Raw genomic sequence first — 19,153 nt, 5'->3', positions numbered from 1 at the left:
TATTGCACATCTGTAGCATTGTGGCAGTAGAGCAGCAACATCACAGAATTGCAGGGGTTGGAAGGGACCTCAGGAGATCATCGAATCCAACCCCTCTGCTAAAGCAAGCATCCTACTATAGGTTGCACAGGTGGGCATCCAGACTGGTCTTGAATATCTCCATAGAAGGAGACCCCACAGCCTCTCTGGGCAACCTGTTCCAGTGCTCTGTCACCCTTACTGTAAAGAAGTTCTTCCCATGTTGGTACGGAACTTTCTGTGTTCAAGTTTTAGGCCACTGCTCCTTGTCCTCTCGCTACACACCACTGAGAAGATCCTGGCCTCATCCATTTGCCTCCCACCTCCCTTTAGATATTTATAAACATTAATCAGATCTCCCCTCAGACTTCTTTTCCCCAGGATGAACAGACCCAGGTTACTCAGCCTTTCCTCACACGGGAGATGCTCCAGGCCCTTTATCATCTCTGTGGCCCTCCACTTGGACTCCTTGGAGAGTCTTTTTTTAAAGACTCCCTGTCTTTTTTTAAACTGGGGAGCCCAGAACTGGACACAGTACTCCAGATGTGGGCTCACGAGGAATGTAAAAAACAAGAATCTAAGAAAAAGATTTTGAGAACGATGCTGTGTAGTATTGAAAAGCAAAAATGAATATCACATACTTTCATATCAGCAATGGATGATGGGATGTATAAACTGCTTTACAGAAGCATGCAGTATTTTTACCATTAGACTTACTGTTTTGAGCAAAATCATGTATTTTGTACCATTTCATAGGAATGTTTGAGATTTTGACTTGTTCTTTTGAACACGTACCTGTGCAACCTGTTGTAGGGTACATGCCTGTTTCTGAGTTCAACTACTAGTGTAGAGATGATTGATATCAGTTTAAATGGTACAAGTACATTCATGAATGTGGAAATGTACATAGAACACCTCCTCACTGCTTGAGGCGATGTTTGTGTCGCTGATGTCTTGATTGAATTTTTCTTAATATTGTCTCCTCGTCCATCTGCTTGTTTCCAGTTCAGAGTCTTTAAGTGTTTTGGCTAGGGTAAGAACAGGTGACGAATGTTTGGAACATCCCATCGTTGTGTTCTTGTTTATTTATTATCTTATCTATTATTCGATGTATGATTAGATGCCAGCTGGCCTGTACCATTGGCCTGCACATCAGAAGTTCAGTTCCTTTGTTATCTGACAGGTTCGTGCTTCCAGAAGGTTCTGTTTTTCTGTTTCCAGCTCTCTTTGACCATATCTGTCTGTAGCATCTGCCTCTATAACCTGGTGAAGCCTCTTGGTGCCTATCTCAGCTTTACTGTGCCTTTGATTCGTGGCCACAGTATCTATTGTTCATTTGCCAATTGCTGTTGAGTATGGCATTAACTGCTTTAAGAATCTGCTGCTTTTAATTACCTAGGCTATACTGATGACAGCATTGCACTATTTCAATGCACTGAAATATTTCCTTGCTTAAGTGTTGAGGAAGGGGGGGAAAAGAGGCTAAATAGCTTGCTTGAATTTTAATATGTATATTCACCATATTCCTGTCTGAAATGATCTGTCTCTAAATTGTTCTTGCTCATGCTTTGGTCGTCTGCAGGAAACAATTTTCATAGAGTTTTCATTTCAAACAATTTTCATAGGTTTTATAGAGGGTATTTTTTCTATGTTTCTTAATTTACCAGTGGGGCATGCAGTCCTTTTATGGGTGGATTAATATTTTCTAGAGTTCTCACTAACTCTACTTCCACATCTGTTTTCAGATTCTTGGGAGAAACTAAGTGAAGCTGTGTTGTCCAAAAATGTCCTTAAATATTTCTCTGTTCTGCAATACAGTTTCCACTATGAGTTCTGACATCTGTATCTCACCTGAAAGAAATTCTAAATACTATAACATAGAAACATTTTTCAGAGTTATTTCCATTTTCTTTGGGCTGTGGTAGTACTTTCCACATTTTATTCCTTGTTAGATGTGTCCCACAAATGAACAGGCATACTTTCCTACAACCTATATCAAACTCTACAGCTAGAATATTTGAATGATTGTGAGTATTGGAGTAGGTCTGAACTGTTCAATGTTTTACTTTACTATAAAGCATAATAAATCTGTGGTTATAAAATTCAGTGGAAGTAATTCCTGATCACTGCAACTTAGTTATTTAATCTGTATATTTAGAAAATCAGCATATTTAGAAGAATATACTCTTAATTTGCTTGAGATCTTTTAAAATAAATACCATCAGTGCAGTGCAATCTGTATTGCATGTGTTGCTTCAACATGCAGATTTCTTGCTCAAATTTTAGGTTCTATTCTGAAAACCGTTGCTCCTGCTCTCTCTTCTTAATGGCTTCCCATCCCATGGAAGCTTATTCCAGCTGAGACTAGTCAGTCTTTTGGGATCGTGTAGTTTTAATGAGATTTAAGGGATTATATTTAAGTGAAGTGTTGTATTACATTTAGTCCTGCCTGATAGAAAAATTTGTCCTTATGGCTAGGTTTTCCTCAATATCAACATGAACCTTGTTTTTATTAGAACAGATCTGTTTTATACATCTCTTTAAATTATTTTATTTCCCAGTGTTATTAGATCAATTGTTTTTTGGTTTGGTAACGTGTTACCATATACATCCATTTCCTTCCTATGAACAGTGTTCTTCCAGCTGCAAGGATTTATTTATGTCAAATAAACCCTTCACTTTCACAAAATATACCTGTCATATTCATTCCTAGAATGTTTCTTATAGTTCTTCTAGTAAATATGTCTTTTTTTGTAAGATATTATGAATTATGATACTCATTTGAACGTGGCAAGACCTCTGAATATTGTTCAAAACTCAGTAATTACAAGAATGAAGTTAATTAGCTTTTTATATTGTCCAGTTCAAAAAATCAGTTGCCACCTCTGCTAGCAAGCGCTAATGGAAGACTCCAGCCTTTCTTTTGGTCTTTGAAACATGAAGTCCAGTCTAGTATAAAAATCTATTAAGTTAGAAATGGTTTATGTTTATAGCCTCCTTTTTGTGGATTGTAGATTGATAGGCAAACGTTTCGAACTTTGATTTTATATATATATTTCCCCAACCTCCCCCCGGTTTCAGTGGTTTTGTGAGTCTTCTCATGTCCTGATAGTCTGAATAATGATCTATTCAAGTTTTCATCTACAAGATTTGAAGCATGTTGATGTCAATGCATTTCGTGGCGGAGGAAAACATAGACACATTTATAAACTCCATGTTGAGTGACCCTTTTTCAGTTTACTGCAGGAGACCTATCTGTACTAGCAGTTGAGGGAAATATTGTAGTGTTGTGACCATAAGGCAAATGAAACAAACCTTGATGACTACTGAATCAAGTAAATCCTTTTTGAATCACAAAAACCTCAGCAGACTTCTTATTAATTTTCTAATAGGCAGCATGCGAGCAATTTCCGAGCTTGTAATAAGCATGCTGAAATTTACTCCAGTTATTGTTGAAGAATGGCTTTTAAAAAAAAAAAATATCAAAATCAATGGCTACCACCATCTTTCCCACGTGAAAAGGTTGCAGTGATGATTACTGTTCTTTCAGACAAATAAATTGTTGCAGAAATCTTTATTTTGATGATAAAATAGATGTAAAATAAGTCCTTATGCAATAAAGTGCCTACAATGTGTTTTCAGATACAAATATTTATTGCGTCTATTTTCCCAGACGCTGAGTAGCTGGATATAGTGTGTGGGCACTCAGGAATCAGTGCTTTGGTTGTACATTTAAGTACACTTGGCTGGCAGGGAAGCTGTGTTTTGAGGACTGCAATATAATATACAATAGGAAAATGAATAACAGTACTTTCGGCTTCGTTGACATTCTGCCTTGCACCTCAAATTAGTCAGAGACACTTCACTTTAATTTGCAATTGTTACCTCCTTGTGATTGGCTAAATGCTTTCATCTTTCCTTTAATATAAGATCATCTGAAGGCAGATGCATACGCATCATTTTTCTCTTGATTTATGAAAACTGAGTGCTGCTGTGGCCTTTTCCTGAACCCTTTGAAATGGCATATCAAGTCTGAAGCAAGCTTGGTACTTTTTCAAAATGGTAGTCAGGCATCTGAGCACAGAACAGAAGTGGAGATGAGGATGACTTTTAATTTTTAGATTCAAGAATCAGAATTTATGTTTCCAGTTCTCTTGCTGATTTACCTTGAAAACTGAGCCTGTCACTAGCATCCCTGTTACTATAACTTGTATAAGTCGTTCTAAATTATTTTAAAGATGCATTTTATACTATGATTTTGCGTCATACATGATTTTAAAGTAGGAGGCTGTGTCAGTGCTTCTGAATTGGTTGGAGACCTGACTCCTTTAGTCACGCATTGCTTAGTTTTTATTTAGCACTTACAGCTGTAGTGTTGTGGCAGCTGTTGCAGCCCTCAGTGTGCTGATACCACAGGTGACATTTGGTACAAAAGTGTTCTGTGCTTTATTTCAAGCCTCTAGATATTCCCTTCATAGCATGATGTTTTATGATTAGATAAGGAAATGACTGTGATATGTTCCTTAATTGATTATATGGGCTGTGTGCAAAATACTTTACTTATAGTGTATTAGCTAAGTATCTAACAGAGAATTAGGAAATCATGAGTTGTGAGCAGCATTTAGGTCACCCTGTTTCAAAACACTGGAAGTCATTTATTCTGCAGGTCTGCATGTTGGTAAAAGTAACAAAAAACCCAGTAGGCATTCCAGAATAGTTTTTTTTATTATTATTTTTTTTAAGATTAATTGGTGCTTAGGAAAAAGAAGTGTATATTATTTATGTTTAACAAGGTTATTTTTATTTTCATTAAAGGAATTACCGACTGTGCTGCTTATTCATCAGATGGACAGGCATGAAGGTGCATGGACCATATTACCACTAATGAAAGAGTAAGTGTAATTAATGCTGGTTATTTTCAGATATTTTTAAGGTTGTTTTTTTTTTTTTTTCAAAAACAACAGTTTTTAGATCAGAGCTGCTAATTTATCTTTTCACTTGCTTGCTCTTTTTTTTTTTTTCCAAAACAATTTTATGTTAAGCTACATTAAATCAGAAGAGGATGTTCTAGACATAAGACATAAGCTACAGAGGAAATAATATAATGAAACTGAACAACTACCTGCCTCAAATAGTTATGGGTTTTAAAATTATTAGAAAAATAAGGTAGTCAACAGGAAACCATTTTCAAATGTGTATATTTTCCTTTTTGCTCACAGTGCAAGGTCTGTGAGAAGTGTTTCAGAACCTTAGACTTTTCAGTACTTGACTGAATGAAGAGGATAAATTATTTAAAAAAAAAAAAAAGGTAGTAAATAATATTTGTATTTAGTTTGTATCTTTTGTTGCTCACTGTGCTCCGGAGAGGTAATACTCCTCTGCAGAGGAAAGATGTAGGTTTTAATGTATTTTTAGAAGCTTTTTTTCATCTTAGTATGGTCGGAGGACATAATTTCAAATATCTTTTCTTAGCATATGCAAATTGCTCTGAGGAAGACTTGCTGCATTTATGTGGTAGGATGTTGAAAATAGTCAGGAAGCAATGATTCTTGTTTCTGAAAGTTCTAAAGCTTCAGGGTACTAAAAACTGAGCAGTTAGGAAAATTTAAACCTTGCCTAAAAATTGCCTTTAAAACCAACGCCAGTGGCTCTGCAGCCTCTTGAGGTTTAGTTTAGTTTAGTTAATATTATTGTTCCTCTGATGTGCCGTTATTGCATCAGATTGATAACAGGACAGGATTTTCATACCCTTCTCTTTTCTGCTTTCCATTGCTTTCTTTATGTGCAGAAATATGAAAATGGTGATTGTGTAGTGGCTATCTGTAATACATATGTATACAAGCTGTGAGAAGGTGCAGAAGGAGAATTGAAGTAAATTGAAAAACTGGAAGATGATTTTCCAACTATGTCATCTATTTTTTTTCTCTTTCTTAGCTCTTCTTTCAGTGACCTAATGTCTCCTCTTTTGAATTATGTCCCAGTGCAAAAGTTTGCGCATATAGCTCTTGCAAGAGAGCAAAACCTAAAAGCAAAAATACAGATACTCTTCTGTGTTATAAAGTAGAAGAAATTTCATCAGGAATCAAAGAATCTTAATTGGAGGATTTTCATCTTAAAAGAGAATTCTGGAATATCGAGTTCATTGTGTCTGTTTCTTATATCATTTTTGACAGAATAAACACATACGAGAAATACGTTTGTGTTTTGTGGCTAATAACACTTAGATTTTTTTGATGTAAAGAAGAGAGATAGAGAGATTCAAGGGGATCAGCCCATTTTGCAAGTTCTAGCTGTGCATCAAAGCCTTCAGTCTTTGCAGGGCACTGAGTACTATGCATATTTAAAAATATGATGGTATTAGATACTCATTCAAGTACTTGTTTGGCATGTTTTACAAGGAATTGCTTGGAAATGCTGAATTAAATAGGCTTTCCCAGCTGATGATAATTTATTTGTTGCCTGAATGACAGCATTGCCCTAGACTTCAGTGGTGAGAAGACAATTATATGCTTTTGCAAACTGAAAGGATAAATGAATCGTGTTTTTCTAATTATTATAGCTGAGCAAATTGAGTATCACAAACAGAAAGCAGTGAATAGCATTGCAAGACACAGAAGAAAGGTAGTTTTTGTTAAGTTGTGGAAGGATTCGAACAGGATAGCTGATAAATAAAAGATGAGAATTTCCTGAAGGAGTAAGGAAATCAGTATGAAGATTAGTGTTAGCTTTGAGGAAGGTGGAGACTCCCTTCACTCTGTGTAGTATAACTGTATTAAAAGAGCTAATGAATGTCTTAAGTTGGGGACAGTTATGATCATATCAAGCAGTCATGACAAAGGGTGTCATTAGGCAGTTTCAGGCTTGTTGCAGTGTTTGATGCCCAATAGCAAGGCTCCTTGGGAGACAGGTGAGGTACAGAGGGGATGGTAATTGGAACTGCTGTGTACATGCTTCTGAATTTATAGATAGCTATACTAGTAGTGCATATACTTACGGTTTTTTTTGAGTAGACATTCGTTATGTATGTCTGTTCCTTTCTTTCTAGAATAGCTAGTGCTATAAAAATAGGTAGCAGCGAGGCAGTATCTTCATCCATTCACTGTAGTGTTCAGGTATGTAATTCTGCGTTAATAGTAACAGCTTATGTGTGTGTAAATGAATATTTAATTGCAAAGTACTTATGGGGGTTGAATCTATCATTCTATTAATAAGCCAATAAAGCTTAGTAAATGTTAATTTCTTTTGTTAGTTTCTCTGTTGCCTATGGTAGGAACTCCTCATGGATTTTCTTCTGTGAAGAAGATACAAGAATACAAGTTGTAAAGCTGCTAGAAATACTTAGAAGATTTGACACCTCTAAGGTGAAGTAAAAAATTAGATATTTAACTTTCTTTTAATGCGTTTGAATAGATTTTTAGATGAAACAGAGGGGAAGAGTCATTTTACTTTTAAGTAAGAAATACAGAGTTCCATGTTATGAAACATTCTATATTGACAAGAATTAAATTTTTAAACACCGCTTGTATGGCTTGTAGCTCCAGGCATTGGAAAATACATGTCCAAACAGATGCTGAGGTTGAGAGCGAGCAAAGTATTTAACATGAAGAACCACAAGAACATGTATAGCTTTTGAGAACTGCTAAAATTGAGCAGAAAAAAAGAATGCCTTTGTGTGTATCCCAGAAATGATGTAGCAACAGTAAAAAGATAGATATAATCTACGCTGTGTTCTCCTCCCCTTTTCCTGTCATCAGTTTTGATCACCATCAAGTAGAATGACTGTTACTCGTCTGTCTCTGATACAGTATGGTATCATATTATATTGGCATTCTCCTTCTGAGCTGTATTAGTGATAAGAGAGGAGAGAAAAACATACATGCTTGAAAAGAAAGAACAACAAAAGACTTACAGAACAAATGAAAAATGCAGTCACCAAGGAGCAAAGTAAATTTGATGAGCCAACTAATAAGAAAGCTGCTAATACTTAGAGTTCTGAGTATTCAGAAAAGGAAAAACAGCTTAATGTCCTTTTGCCTGAAATAGAAGAAGCCAAAACCTCTGAGAAATACGCTTTGCTTCCTTATTGTTACCTTGACTGAGTATTGAACTCTGCTTCAGGTCTCAGTGTAGAATATTTGCTTCTATTTTAGGCTTATGACTTTATCATATTTTCATACAATTCTTTCCTAAAATAGTAACAGTAATAATTTAGATATCTTTCTAAACACACAGTTTTCAAAATGATGTGTTGAGTATTTTCAAGCTTTTGAAATATCCACTTATTCCTGTTTCAGAAAACACCCAATTGATGTTTTTTGAAAAGAAACATAAAATCTGTTCTAGATGCTGTTCGCGTGCCAGTTTTAATATCTCCTATGCAATATGTGCAAATCCTTTTACAACAGCAAATTATGTTTTAGCCTGCTTTAAAAAGGAAATAAAATGTTTTGCTTTTGTACAGAGCAATGGTCATTTTAGTGTGACAATCCATAACTGATTCCTTATATAAAATAATATCCATTGTTTACATAATTTAAGATGAGCTAGACTAGGATGAGCTCATTCATAATTCATTCTTCCATGTCAGCAGCAGCATAATAAAAAGCTGGTATGCATTAATCACAATAAAAGGTCCAAAAGGGGTGTGTGAATAGCTGATGAATCTGCAGCTTTTCAGTCTCAATATGTAGAGTTTAGTAACATTTTTGAGAGTGATATGAATGTAATATGAGTGAAAATAAATGTGTTGAAGCACCATAGGAGAGCATGGAGGAATGGTAAGAGTACCTGTATTGGTAACCAAGGACATTACTAACTGCAATAAAGCTAATAAACATTGAGGAATATCTGATTTACATAAATACCACAAGGCCAGCACTCAGATGATGAGCTGTGTCTGAACACAAGGAAACAATTCTTAGTATGAGGATGATGAGGCACAAGTTGAGCAGGGAATCTGTGGATCCTCCTCCATGAGGATCTTAAAAAGCTGCTTGGATGTGGGCCTGGGCATCCTGCTCTGGGTGTCCCTGCTTGAGTAGAAGGCTCTCTTCCAACCTCAACTAATACTAAGATGATACTAAGGTTCCACAGCCAATTGATTCAATCTGTGCTTTCATAATGAGAAGCAACAGCAAGGTTAAACCAAATTGTATTTGCCTCTCCTTTCATCCCAACAGAATGAGAAACTGCAGCCCCAAAGACATGGAGAATGACAGGCTGATGGGCAGCATGACTTAATAGCTGTTGATAGTAAAATGTATAAAAGATGTCTAAATAAGCAGTTTGTATTGGAGAATCTTACCAACTTAGAAGGCAGAGCAAGGATGTACAAGCTGAAACCACCTGTCTTCTGTCTTAGGCGCAAGTCTTGGACAGATGAATTTGGCACTGTTGTCATGGTGCTTGTGAGTAAGTGGATACAAGGTAGAATTATGTTGATTTGCAACTAGTTATCTGGGTGGTAATAACCTGTACTGCAGTAAATCCTTTTTGTTTTTTTAATCAACTTTTTTTGACTGTATGCAATTTGATTATTCTCATTCCTTATGTAAGTTACTTTATAAGTTCCTTAGTGTATAGTTGATTTCATCTTGTAAATGCAGCCTGCACAAATCAGCATGTTCTGCATATCAGTTTAGTAAATAAACAATGTTGTGAGCAAACAAGCTGAGCACTAAACTGGAATGCCTTCATGTGTTTATTTGAGCCTTAATTTTGCTAGAAACTGTACCCTGTGAAAGCCTGAGAAGGGTGTATGTGTGCATTTAATATGCTGTATTTTATAGAGAGAGGAAAATAAGGTTCTTTTGAAATTAATAAATTGTTATGATGTAAAAAATTAGCATACTGAATTAGAGTAAAGATAAAGGATTTCACTCTGTAGTACAGCAGAATGATGGTCTTGCAGATGGTACTGTCATGAAAATATTAATATTTATTACTTATTTCTGAAATCAAAAAGAATGTTTGTGTTTTGAATGTTTCAAAATCTTCAAGACTCTAGAAGGTTTCAAAATTCTTTTGCATAAAAGCTTCTAAAGAATTACTTTGATTTTTTTCTAGGCAGTCACCTCTATGCATAAAAATTAATGTTTGCCTCTTCTCTTTCATCTCCCAACATTTTTTTTTTTAAATCATTCCACTGAACTCTTCTGAATCCTTCCAGTAAAGGAATATGAAAACAGGATCTGTTAGGATTGAAGATATGAATGAAAGGAAGAGTAAATAAGTACCAGGTAGCATCTCATATGAAACTGATGTTTAAAAACTAGTGGAAAAAGTCTTCATCCTGATATTTTTCATCTATTGGATGGTGTCAGTTCAAATGTGGCTGTTTCCTCAACTGGCTCCTGAACAGCACTCAGCCTGAGGAAGCACATGAGGACTATGGAAGCAAACAAGTTTTCAACATTTGTTGCCTTAAGAATTAACTAGTCAAATACAAGCTATATTCAGTTTGGTTTTGTTGAGACTAATCGATCAAAGTAGAGAAGGGAAATGTGCAGAATCTGGGGGAAAGCACTCAATACCTCACACACACATGCATACATACGCTAACCATGTTACACTTTCATCAGTCCACTGGAGAGCCAGGATTCTTGTCAAGGATTGACTCCACTGTCTTCAACTCACAGCTGCTGTATGGGGCCAAGCCACAGGCTGGGCACATCACGGGGTCCTTGCAGAGATGGAGTTCTTGTAGCAGGCAGCATTCCATAGTTTTGGCTCAGTGTATGTGGCAAGGCTGGTATCCCCAGCAGCTCCTGTCTTTTTATTGCCTTCTAGACAGCCAGATGGATGCTAGAATGTCCTGTAGGGCAGTCATGCCTATGTAGTCCTGCCAGTTGATTTTGGCTGGAGGAGTTTGCTGATGTATGCAGGCTTCCCTTGTCCTGTTTACCAATTTGACCACCTTGGTCAAATCTCACTCGTTTTTCCTCACTGGCTCTAGGGAATTTTAAAATCAAGCACAATTTAAATAGCAGGCATTTGTTTGGATGTAGGAGGGTGGCTGCTGAGAAGGGGGATCCCTTAGTTGTTAGACATTTTTGGCGAGGATGAATGTTGGGACTGTACCTTTACTTGAACATTTTCCCTTTAGTCTCAATTTTGTATAAACTTTATTTGCTCTATGTTAAGCATGTGCTAGTGCCAGTTAGATATTTTTTGTTGTTGCTTACAGCAACCTGTTTAAACAAGGGGAAATATCAAAAATGGTGGGGAGTATGGAGAAAGAGAATCTTTTGTGAAAAATTGCACACTTGAATGATTTAATATAACCATTAAGGTGACTGAGAGTTATGTTTCATCAGTTGTACTCATAGGCATGAACAGCAATTCTTAATACATATGTTTATTAGAGTCTTTTTTTTTTGCAAAAATATAGAGCTGTATTTATTCTATATCCATTCCAACCAGAAATATTAGGAGAACTTATACTGATGTTAAAGAAATATTTTTTAAGTTTCTTAAATATTTTCAGATACGTCAGGATCAGTGGTAAATTCTTAAACACACATTAAAAACTAATAAAGATAATACTTGGTGGGGTTTTTTTGCTTTTTTTTGTTTGTTTGTTTGTTTTTGTTTTTAGCTTTACAAATGCATACTAGAGAACATCTTAACTGTTTTGAAAGTCAAGGTATTTAAATGTCTTTTCTTATTAGCTTCCCTAGTAGAGAAACATCTAGACAGATGGAAATTTGAAATGAATATATAGAAAGTTTCTGAAAGCAATGCAGTGCTTTTAACTGACCTGTCTAATCAGTAGTCAGTTTGTGTGGTCAAAGACTGGAACAGATGGCACTGGGAGGCAGCCTGGTCTGACTGACCCAGCTTGAGCAGGGTGACTGGACGTTGTGACCTCTGGAGGTCCCTTTCAACCTCAACCATTCCGTGGTTCTAATTTGAACAGGTGGAATCCAGAGTGAAAATAGTGTGCTTCTGAACTTAGAGAACTGCCTTTAGTTTCATTTCTTATCAAGTACAATTTTTGTCTGTTTTATTGTGAACTATATATACCCCTTGTTTCTGTTTTCAGATTTGCTTTATTCAGAATGAGTGCAGTCATCATCTTCGCTAAAAGGATGCTGTAGATGAACAAAATTGTTTCGTATGTTCCTTTACAGGAGTGGTTTTTAGGTAAAGCATTACATGATGAAGAATCTACAATAATTCACCACTATGCCTTTGCTGAAAATCCTACAGTCTTTAAATTTCCAGACTTTGCTGCTGGTTGGGCACTTAGCATTCCGCTCGTTAACAAGTAAGAATTGAATTTTTAATTGCTTCTGAATTGTTTATTTATAGCAATGACGTTTAGAAATCATAGTTTTTCTAGATGCTATTATTACTTTAATGAGTTATGATTTCAAACATAATACGTTCTTAATACTTTTATGTAAAAGATGTATGTATGCCTACAGTGCACAGGAAGGTTAAGTGTGCAAAGTTAAATTCAGATTTTAATTTTGAACTGTCTTTGATACTGATTGCAGCTTAAATCCATTGAAAACATTGTGCCAGACTGTTCTTATCTTCTGCAGATAAAACCTTTCTTCTTAGGCAGGAAAAATGTGTGAAAATGTATGTGCTGTGAACTGATATTAACATCATTGCTCTGTGTGCAAAAAAAAAAAAAAAAGTTTGGAAAAAGTAATACAAAAGTTGTTTTTTGAGGCAATATATGCAGAATATATATTTTCTTGTAAATAGCTGGTCAGAAATACTGGCCATGCTTTGCTGCATACAGGAATGATTGATTATTTTTTTTAATATGCTTTCTGAAGAGAGTAAATGTCTTCATCTTTAATTGTACAGGCTTGCAACTAAGTTGAAAAGTGAACCACTCAAGTCAGACTTTACAATAGATTTAAAACATGAGGTAAGCAGTGTGCTGTACTTCCAACGTAAGTAAAAAAGAAAAAAAGCTATGAAATCTATATATTTGACTACTGATAAATTTATAATGAAAATAAGAGATTGCTAAAAATGTTGAATGCAATAGCATGTTTAGTTTCTTTCCCTTGCTTTAAGAATATAATAACATAATACTTTAAAATTATCTTTCAAGCATAGAAGAATTCATGATTAAAACTGCATTTATAGCAAGTATGGTTGTATACAGTGAGATATCTTCAAAGATTTGTTCAGTAGAGAGGCAGAGTGGCTTCTAATTTGTAAAACACTGGCACAAATAATATCTCAGACAATGGCAAGCCTCATTTACTTTCTAAATCAGACTCTTACAATTAGGTGTGATGAACTTGGGATGAAGTAGCTTCAGGAGTAGAAATTGTGTCAACAACTGCAGTTTAGAAATTTCATTGCCTTTGGATGTTAATGGTTTTAAAAGGTAGCTACTGGAGAATAGATGAGTTGGCTGAAGGAATTATGAAAGGAAGGAAAAGGGATCTGAAAAAAGGTCATTGCTACCTTCTCTGTTGCTTTTTTATGTTTTCTGCCTTCAAAATGTTTGTGTAGCCCAGGGTTTAGTATTTGTCACCAGACCAACTCTTGAACCATGGAGCAAGGATAGGATGAGTCTGGAGTAAGATTGCTAATTTGGACCTGAAATGTTGAATTAATGTAATTTTTTTTATATTCTCCTGAAAGTCAGCTATAAATTTTGGCTCTGGCCCAGATGGAAAGAAAATTGAACTACTGTTGCTCTTCCAGATCTTTATAATGGTTAGAAGGCTTTTCATTTCCAACACAAATCTATAGTGTATTTTATAGAGTGTAAATCAGTAGCATATTTAAATGAATTTGATTTTGTGCCAATGCTGTTCTTTCACATAGTTTTCTCTCCTTGACTCATGTATTTCTCAAAAGCAATTGGACCCCACTCAGCCTCCATTTTGTTATATGAAACAGCAATAAGCTGTTTCTTTCCTAAATTCAGTCCTTTCTTTCCTAAATTCAAGACTAAATTCACACTGTTAATCTTGTTTCTGTAACTTACCTCAGAGTCATTTGGATATTCCTAATATCCTAGTCTACTTCAGCACTCACAAACCCTTTACACATAGTGTCATCAGAAAAACTCATTAGCAGACTTTTCTTTTATGTGCCATAAATTGATTCATGAAAAACAATTGATCACTTGGCTTGAAAAATTATTTCCACCCCCTTCTTATTCTGTTAACAGTTCTTTGCATATATTTCATTTCACATTTATTGCCGTTGATAACCTGCTTCAGCTCTGTAGTTATTCTTTCTGCACAGTCTCACAGCTCCCCGGAGACAGTTCCATTCCCACTCATTTATTTTATAAATCACCATCTTCTCCTCCTTAAATCATTTTTATCTTGCTACAGCCTTCTTATATGAATCAAGATTGACTACAAATCAAAGGGTATAATCTGCGATCTTTAGTGATTGTGTGTACTGTTTAAATTTATGAAGGATTATAAATGTTTTAAGACCTATTTTAGTTTGACAAGTCCTGATAATGTGCTCCTTTAGTCATTGGTGTTTTACTGTGCATTGTATCAGTTTTTTCACCCTATTGCTTTCCTAAGTCTTATTTCTTACATCCATAATATTTATATCCCTTTCCACTTTGCAAATATGGTCATGCTGTTGTTCATTTGCAGATTTCTTATTAGGCATTTTGTAATTGCATGATATGGTATATGTCCTGAGATTCAAAACTGGAAACGAATAATAGATTTTTTTTTGGCATATATAACATTAGATTTAATCTATAGCTAAAACTGTCTTCATCTTTTTATTATATATATGTTTCCATTGTTTTAGGAGCAGTCTGTTATCCTGTTCAGTAGGCAAAAGGGCAGTCTATTCTCACTTCTGAAATATGATAGTTCCACACTAGTCTAAGGATTTTCATTCAAAAATGCATTATTCAGTGGGATATCTTAGCATGTTACAAACGATCATACATAGTTAATATTAATTTACAATTCTTAAGTTCTTTGTGCAGCAGAAGCATTGATTTTTTGTTGGTTCATGTGATAAATGTTCATTCTGACTAGCTTAGGTTTGGATCAATGGAATTAGTGGAAGCTGTTTCTAAATCCCATCTCCTGTTGTAATGTAGTCTTCCAGCTACGAGATGGGATCAAGAACCATTTACATCCTATAATGTGACTGTAGTGACAAGGCAGAAAGATAACTTTGGAGATGTGGTAAAGAGCAGGCAAGAAACATAGACAAGTGTATATGTGTTATGTGTTGTTTCCATGTTTCTCCTTTACTCCAACCACCATTAATGGCTGAACTGCTATTTGTGCTTTCATCTTCTTCCATACAGAGGGGCCCATCCCTTTAGTATGCTGTCGAACTTACCTATAATGCTAAAATCATGTGTTTCCAAGGTGTTACTAAAACAGCAAAGAGACAGACCACTTAACAATAGTTAAGAGAAATAAAAATTTGCAAACTATAGAGCTGCCACTGAATGATTTAATAATTCACTGCCAACTGAACACTGATAGTTTACATCCACAGCTCCCAGTCATCTGCATCCCTTGAATTACAAGGAAAAATACAGTAATTTAAATTGTAAAACTGCAAACTAAAGACTAGTAATTTGCACTGGTGATGATCTGAGTGCATTTGTATTATGGCAATTACAAGCAGCAACTTTAAAAAAAAATCCATCAGTTGCTCTAGTATGTTATTGTACCCTAGTTGTTTGCTATCCAAAACTTGTTAAATCTAGAAGCTTAATTCTCAAGAATATGATTTTGCATGACCTGGGCATGACCTGGGCACATCTGGACCATACTTAATGCTCTTAGCTTGCACCAAGTTCTTCCAAAACACTGGGCAGGAGGAAATAATTTGCCCTTTTGATAACAAGTTAATGACTGAAATGAGGATCTGCTTTCTAGCCGCTACATTGCATGAGGATATTTAAAACCAATGATTTTTACTTCCCAAATAGGCATAAAACAGTGGAGACTCATTTTCATTGTCTTTTCTGTGTGCTGGGTCTGGTCCCATATTTCAGTGAAACACATACTTATTTTTCACGCAAGAATCGTTGGGAATATTTCTAGAAAACATTGGAAACAGAAAGTAGAAACCAACATTGATTTTTCCTGCCTTGAAGGGGACCCATTCTAGGGTAGAGTGGGGTAGAGTCAAGTTTCTTTTTGCTCTGCTGTTAATTCCACAAATTTTAAATCTTGCACAGTAATTCAGTTTCATGAGGTAGTGTGGAGTGTCTTTCACTGAATGTTTATGATTTGGTGGCATAGGGTCCCTTTTGAAAAGTAAAAGCTGTAACTTTGGAATTAGTTAAGAGGAAGCAAACCGGGGTCCCAGAGTTCCTGCATTGTGAGCTCGCAGCTTGCATACCAAGTGGAAGATGTTTCCACATCTTTGACCTATTTTTGAGAGAGACTAAGAATTCAGAGTTGGGAGTTTATGTCTGTGCAGGTCAGAAGCTTTGAATACCCATACTTAATGAGGTACTCTTTTCTGCCTTTCAGAAATTTCTTTTTACTCTAACAAATTTTTGAACGGTTTTGTATGAAATGAAATTAATCGTTTAAGTGGTCTGGAGGACACCCAGTCTGTAACTATTCTTTGTGTATATTTAATCAGGTAAAGTTATAAGCAGTCTGAAAGATTTGTGATAGAAATGTTGAGCAAGTCTAAGTGTTCTTGATGTTTCATGAAATATAGACTGAAATATTATAAATTTTATTACTAATTAAATGAATGTAAACACAAAGAGTTCCTTTGCCTTCTTCATACATCACTGATTTGCTTCTTCTCCTTTCTCTGAATGTTTTTGCTAGGTTTTTTTGGTTGTTGAATTTAAAATGGACAAGAATCTAGTGTAGTTTAAAATACCTGTTACATTATCCTTCAATGTATTTTACATTTTCTGAGTTTCATTGCTGCATTTCAAATATTTTAAATTATCAGCAGAGAATGCATCCATTTTGAAAAGTTGAAAAGTGCTCCATAGGAAGAACTAGCCCTACCTATTCCAAATCATGAAAGTAGTTTGAAAAGAGCAATGAAGTATATTTAATTTAAAGGAAGGTGCAAATGTTAATTCTGTTTCTTCTTACAAAAGGAAAAGATTGGTTGTTTTGACATACTTGAATAAATGAAACTAAGTCCTTCAAAACTTGAGTATCTATAGAATTTCTGTTACAGCAAAAAATAATTAGATGTTAGCTGTGGAAATGTGAGCAAAAGGCAAGATATCCAGCTGTTAAATCAACTAGGGCACAAATCATCTGATATTTTCCATTTTCTCTTTTGATTTTATCTTGTAGTATGATTTCTTTGTAAGCCTTGAGAATGTTAATCCAGTTTTCGTTACTGATATAAATGTCTTCCATTTTGTTAGATTGCCCTGTATATTTGGCAGAAAGGGGATGGACCACATCTTACTCCAGTGCCTGAATTCTGCACAGGTGATGAAAGCTCAGATAGGGTTGATCAGTGTGCAACAACATTCAGTAACTTTATTCCACTTTGTGTAAGTACCGAATTTTAAATATCACTTGTTTAGTAAAGGTACAGTTCTTAATAAATTAGTAACATTGGCTTTAAAATATCTCAAACTGTGAAGGAATATTCTTCAATAAACAAAAAAAAGGTTTGTTGTGGTATTTATAGTTATTTTCAGACTTCTGTGGCACAGGATATTTCCTGGCAAACAAATATCGTATATACTTTAATTGGTCTTTTTACCACAGTGGTTGAGCAGCTTATGACCTCTAAAATAATTCTCTGTATTTTTCTCTGAGATACTGAAGTACAGATTTTCTTTTTCCACAGATGGGAAATTTAATCTTGTTTAGGCTAAAGATAAAATGTAATACGGCATTCATGTAAAGTCTGTTGCTTCCTACTCTAGGAGAATGCATTTATGATGTTATGGATTAACTCACCAGAGGTGAATAAGTGTTTGATGATTCTAGGACAGCGAAATTCTAGGTTACCTGGTTTCCAAAAGGGAAACCAATCGGGTGATTAAACAATTTTATTTTAGAGTTGAGGAAATTCAGATTTCTAGCGTGTGGACTTTAAGTTTCTTTTTATGAATATCAGAGAAACATTAAGTTTCTCATAGTGATTATTTTAATTTCAAAGAAGTTAAGGAAACTTTTTTTTTCAGATGAATCATTCTTAATGCAACAAGTTCATTTTCTTTTTCTAACAATAGGTGTTATAGTTTGTGTTAGAATATTTTATCAATGGAAGAAGTTAATGTTATTTTAGGAATTTTAAACCAATTTTTGCCAAGAGACAAAAATTTAGTTTCAAATGCATTACTAATATCCTGTTCTACTTGATACGCTGTACAATGAAAAGATATCTTCAGTTCTATTACATATATGGACATACATATCCTATAAATTTGTTAAAGCCAGAGCCTGCAATTTCATTTTTGTTCTATCCAAATAGGGAGAGCCAGTAAAAAAAGAAGATGTCTTTGTTGCTGTAAAAACATGTCGGAAATTTCATGGAGACAGAAGTAAGTTATTGGTTAGTCAAGTTAGTAGTTCTGTACAGTACAGTTTATGAAATTAATATTTAGAAAACAAGCTGATACGTGCTGTCTGTGCACCTCTTGGACTAAATATTTGCAAAATCCACTGGGAAGCACGAAAACTTCAGAGTTCCTCAGATGTCTTGCAAAATGTCTAAGGCAAAATTATTTGGTGTTTCATCATTAGTGATTGGTTGACAATATTAAAATGGAGTATCTGAACTGAAAATTTGGATAAAGTTAGTTTATATGATGGAAATTTGAGCTGTAGTGATATTAGCGATATTAATATTGCTACTCTTAATAAATACCCCTCAGTGTGTTCCCCTGGATAGTCAGTTTAGTTCTGTTCCTTGTATTAGCAATGGCCCATGTGACTGCTTCAGAAATTTGAGCAAGCTGAAAGCTCCGTCCTCTGGTACTACATTATGTCTTGCTTCACCCCAATAAAAGACGTTTTATGCTCTTATATTTCTTTAATCACTTTAAGCATGTGGATGAGAACAGGATTTTTATAGCACTTGAAATAGGATATTTTCTTTCTTGTAAAAATCTGGTTAACATAATACTTGGTCGAAGTCTGGATCAATAGTCTGTCAAGTGTACAATGCTGTAGTGTTTAATTTGGAAATGCGTGTTCTACAAATA

At 35.1% G+C, this 19,153-nt stretch overlaps 1 protein-coding gene across 5 annotated transcripts in view; it reads left to right on the top strand.

The window, feature by feature from the left end:
- The window catches only part of B3GLCT (beta 3-glucosyltransferase), a 46,863-nt gene that overhangs the window by 14,511 nt on the left and 13,199 nt on the right, over positions 1–19,153 (top strand). Inside the window, exons 1-7 of one of the 5 annotated variants that reach the window (XM_085216066.1) lie at positions 4,539–4,684; positions 4,834–4,910; positions 7,268–7,379; positions 12,150–12,286; positions 12,841–12,904; positions 17,357–17,488; positions 18,421–18,490. In XM_085216066.1, the coding sequence (XP_085072192.1) occupies positions 4,622–4,684; positions 4,834–4,910; positions 7,268–7,379; positions 12,150–12,286; positions 12,841–12,904; positions 17,357–17,488; positions 18,421–18,490 (655 nt within the window). In that variant the 5' untranslated portion in view covers positions 4,539–4,621. Of the gene's footprint in view, positions 1–4,538; positions 4,718–4,833; positions 4,911–7,267; positions 7,380–12,149; positions 12,287–12,840; positions 12,905–17,356; positions 17,489–18,420; positions 18,491–19,153 lie in introns of those variants that run through there. The other 4 variants (XM_085216065.1, XM_085216064.1, XM_085216062.1 and 1 more) reach the window with 4 other exon arrangements.

Source organism: Meleagris gallopavo, chromosome 1, assembly GCF_905368555.1.
Source record: "Meleagris gallopavo chromosome 1, MGAL_WU_HG_1.1, whole genome shotgun sequence".
Classification (NCBI taxonomy): Eukaryota; Metazoa; Chordata; class Aves; order Galliformes; family Phasianidae; genus Meleagris; species Meleagris gallopavo.
The sequence above is the reverse complement of the archived record's forward strand: the minus strand, read 5'-3'. Positions and strand labels throughout refer to the sequence as shown.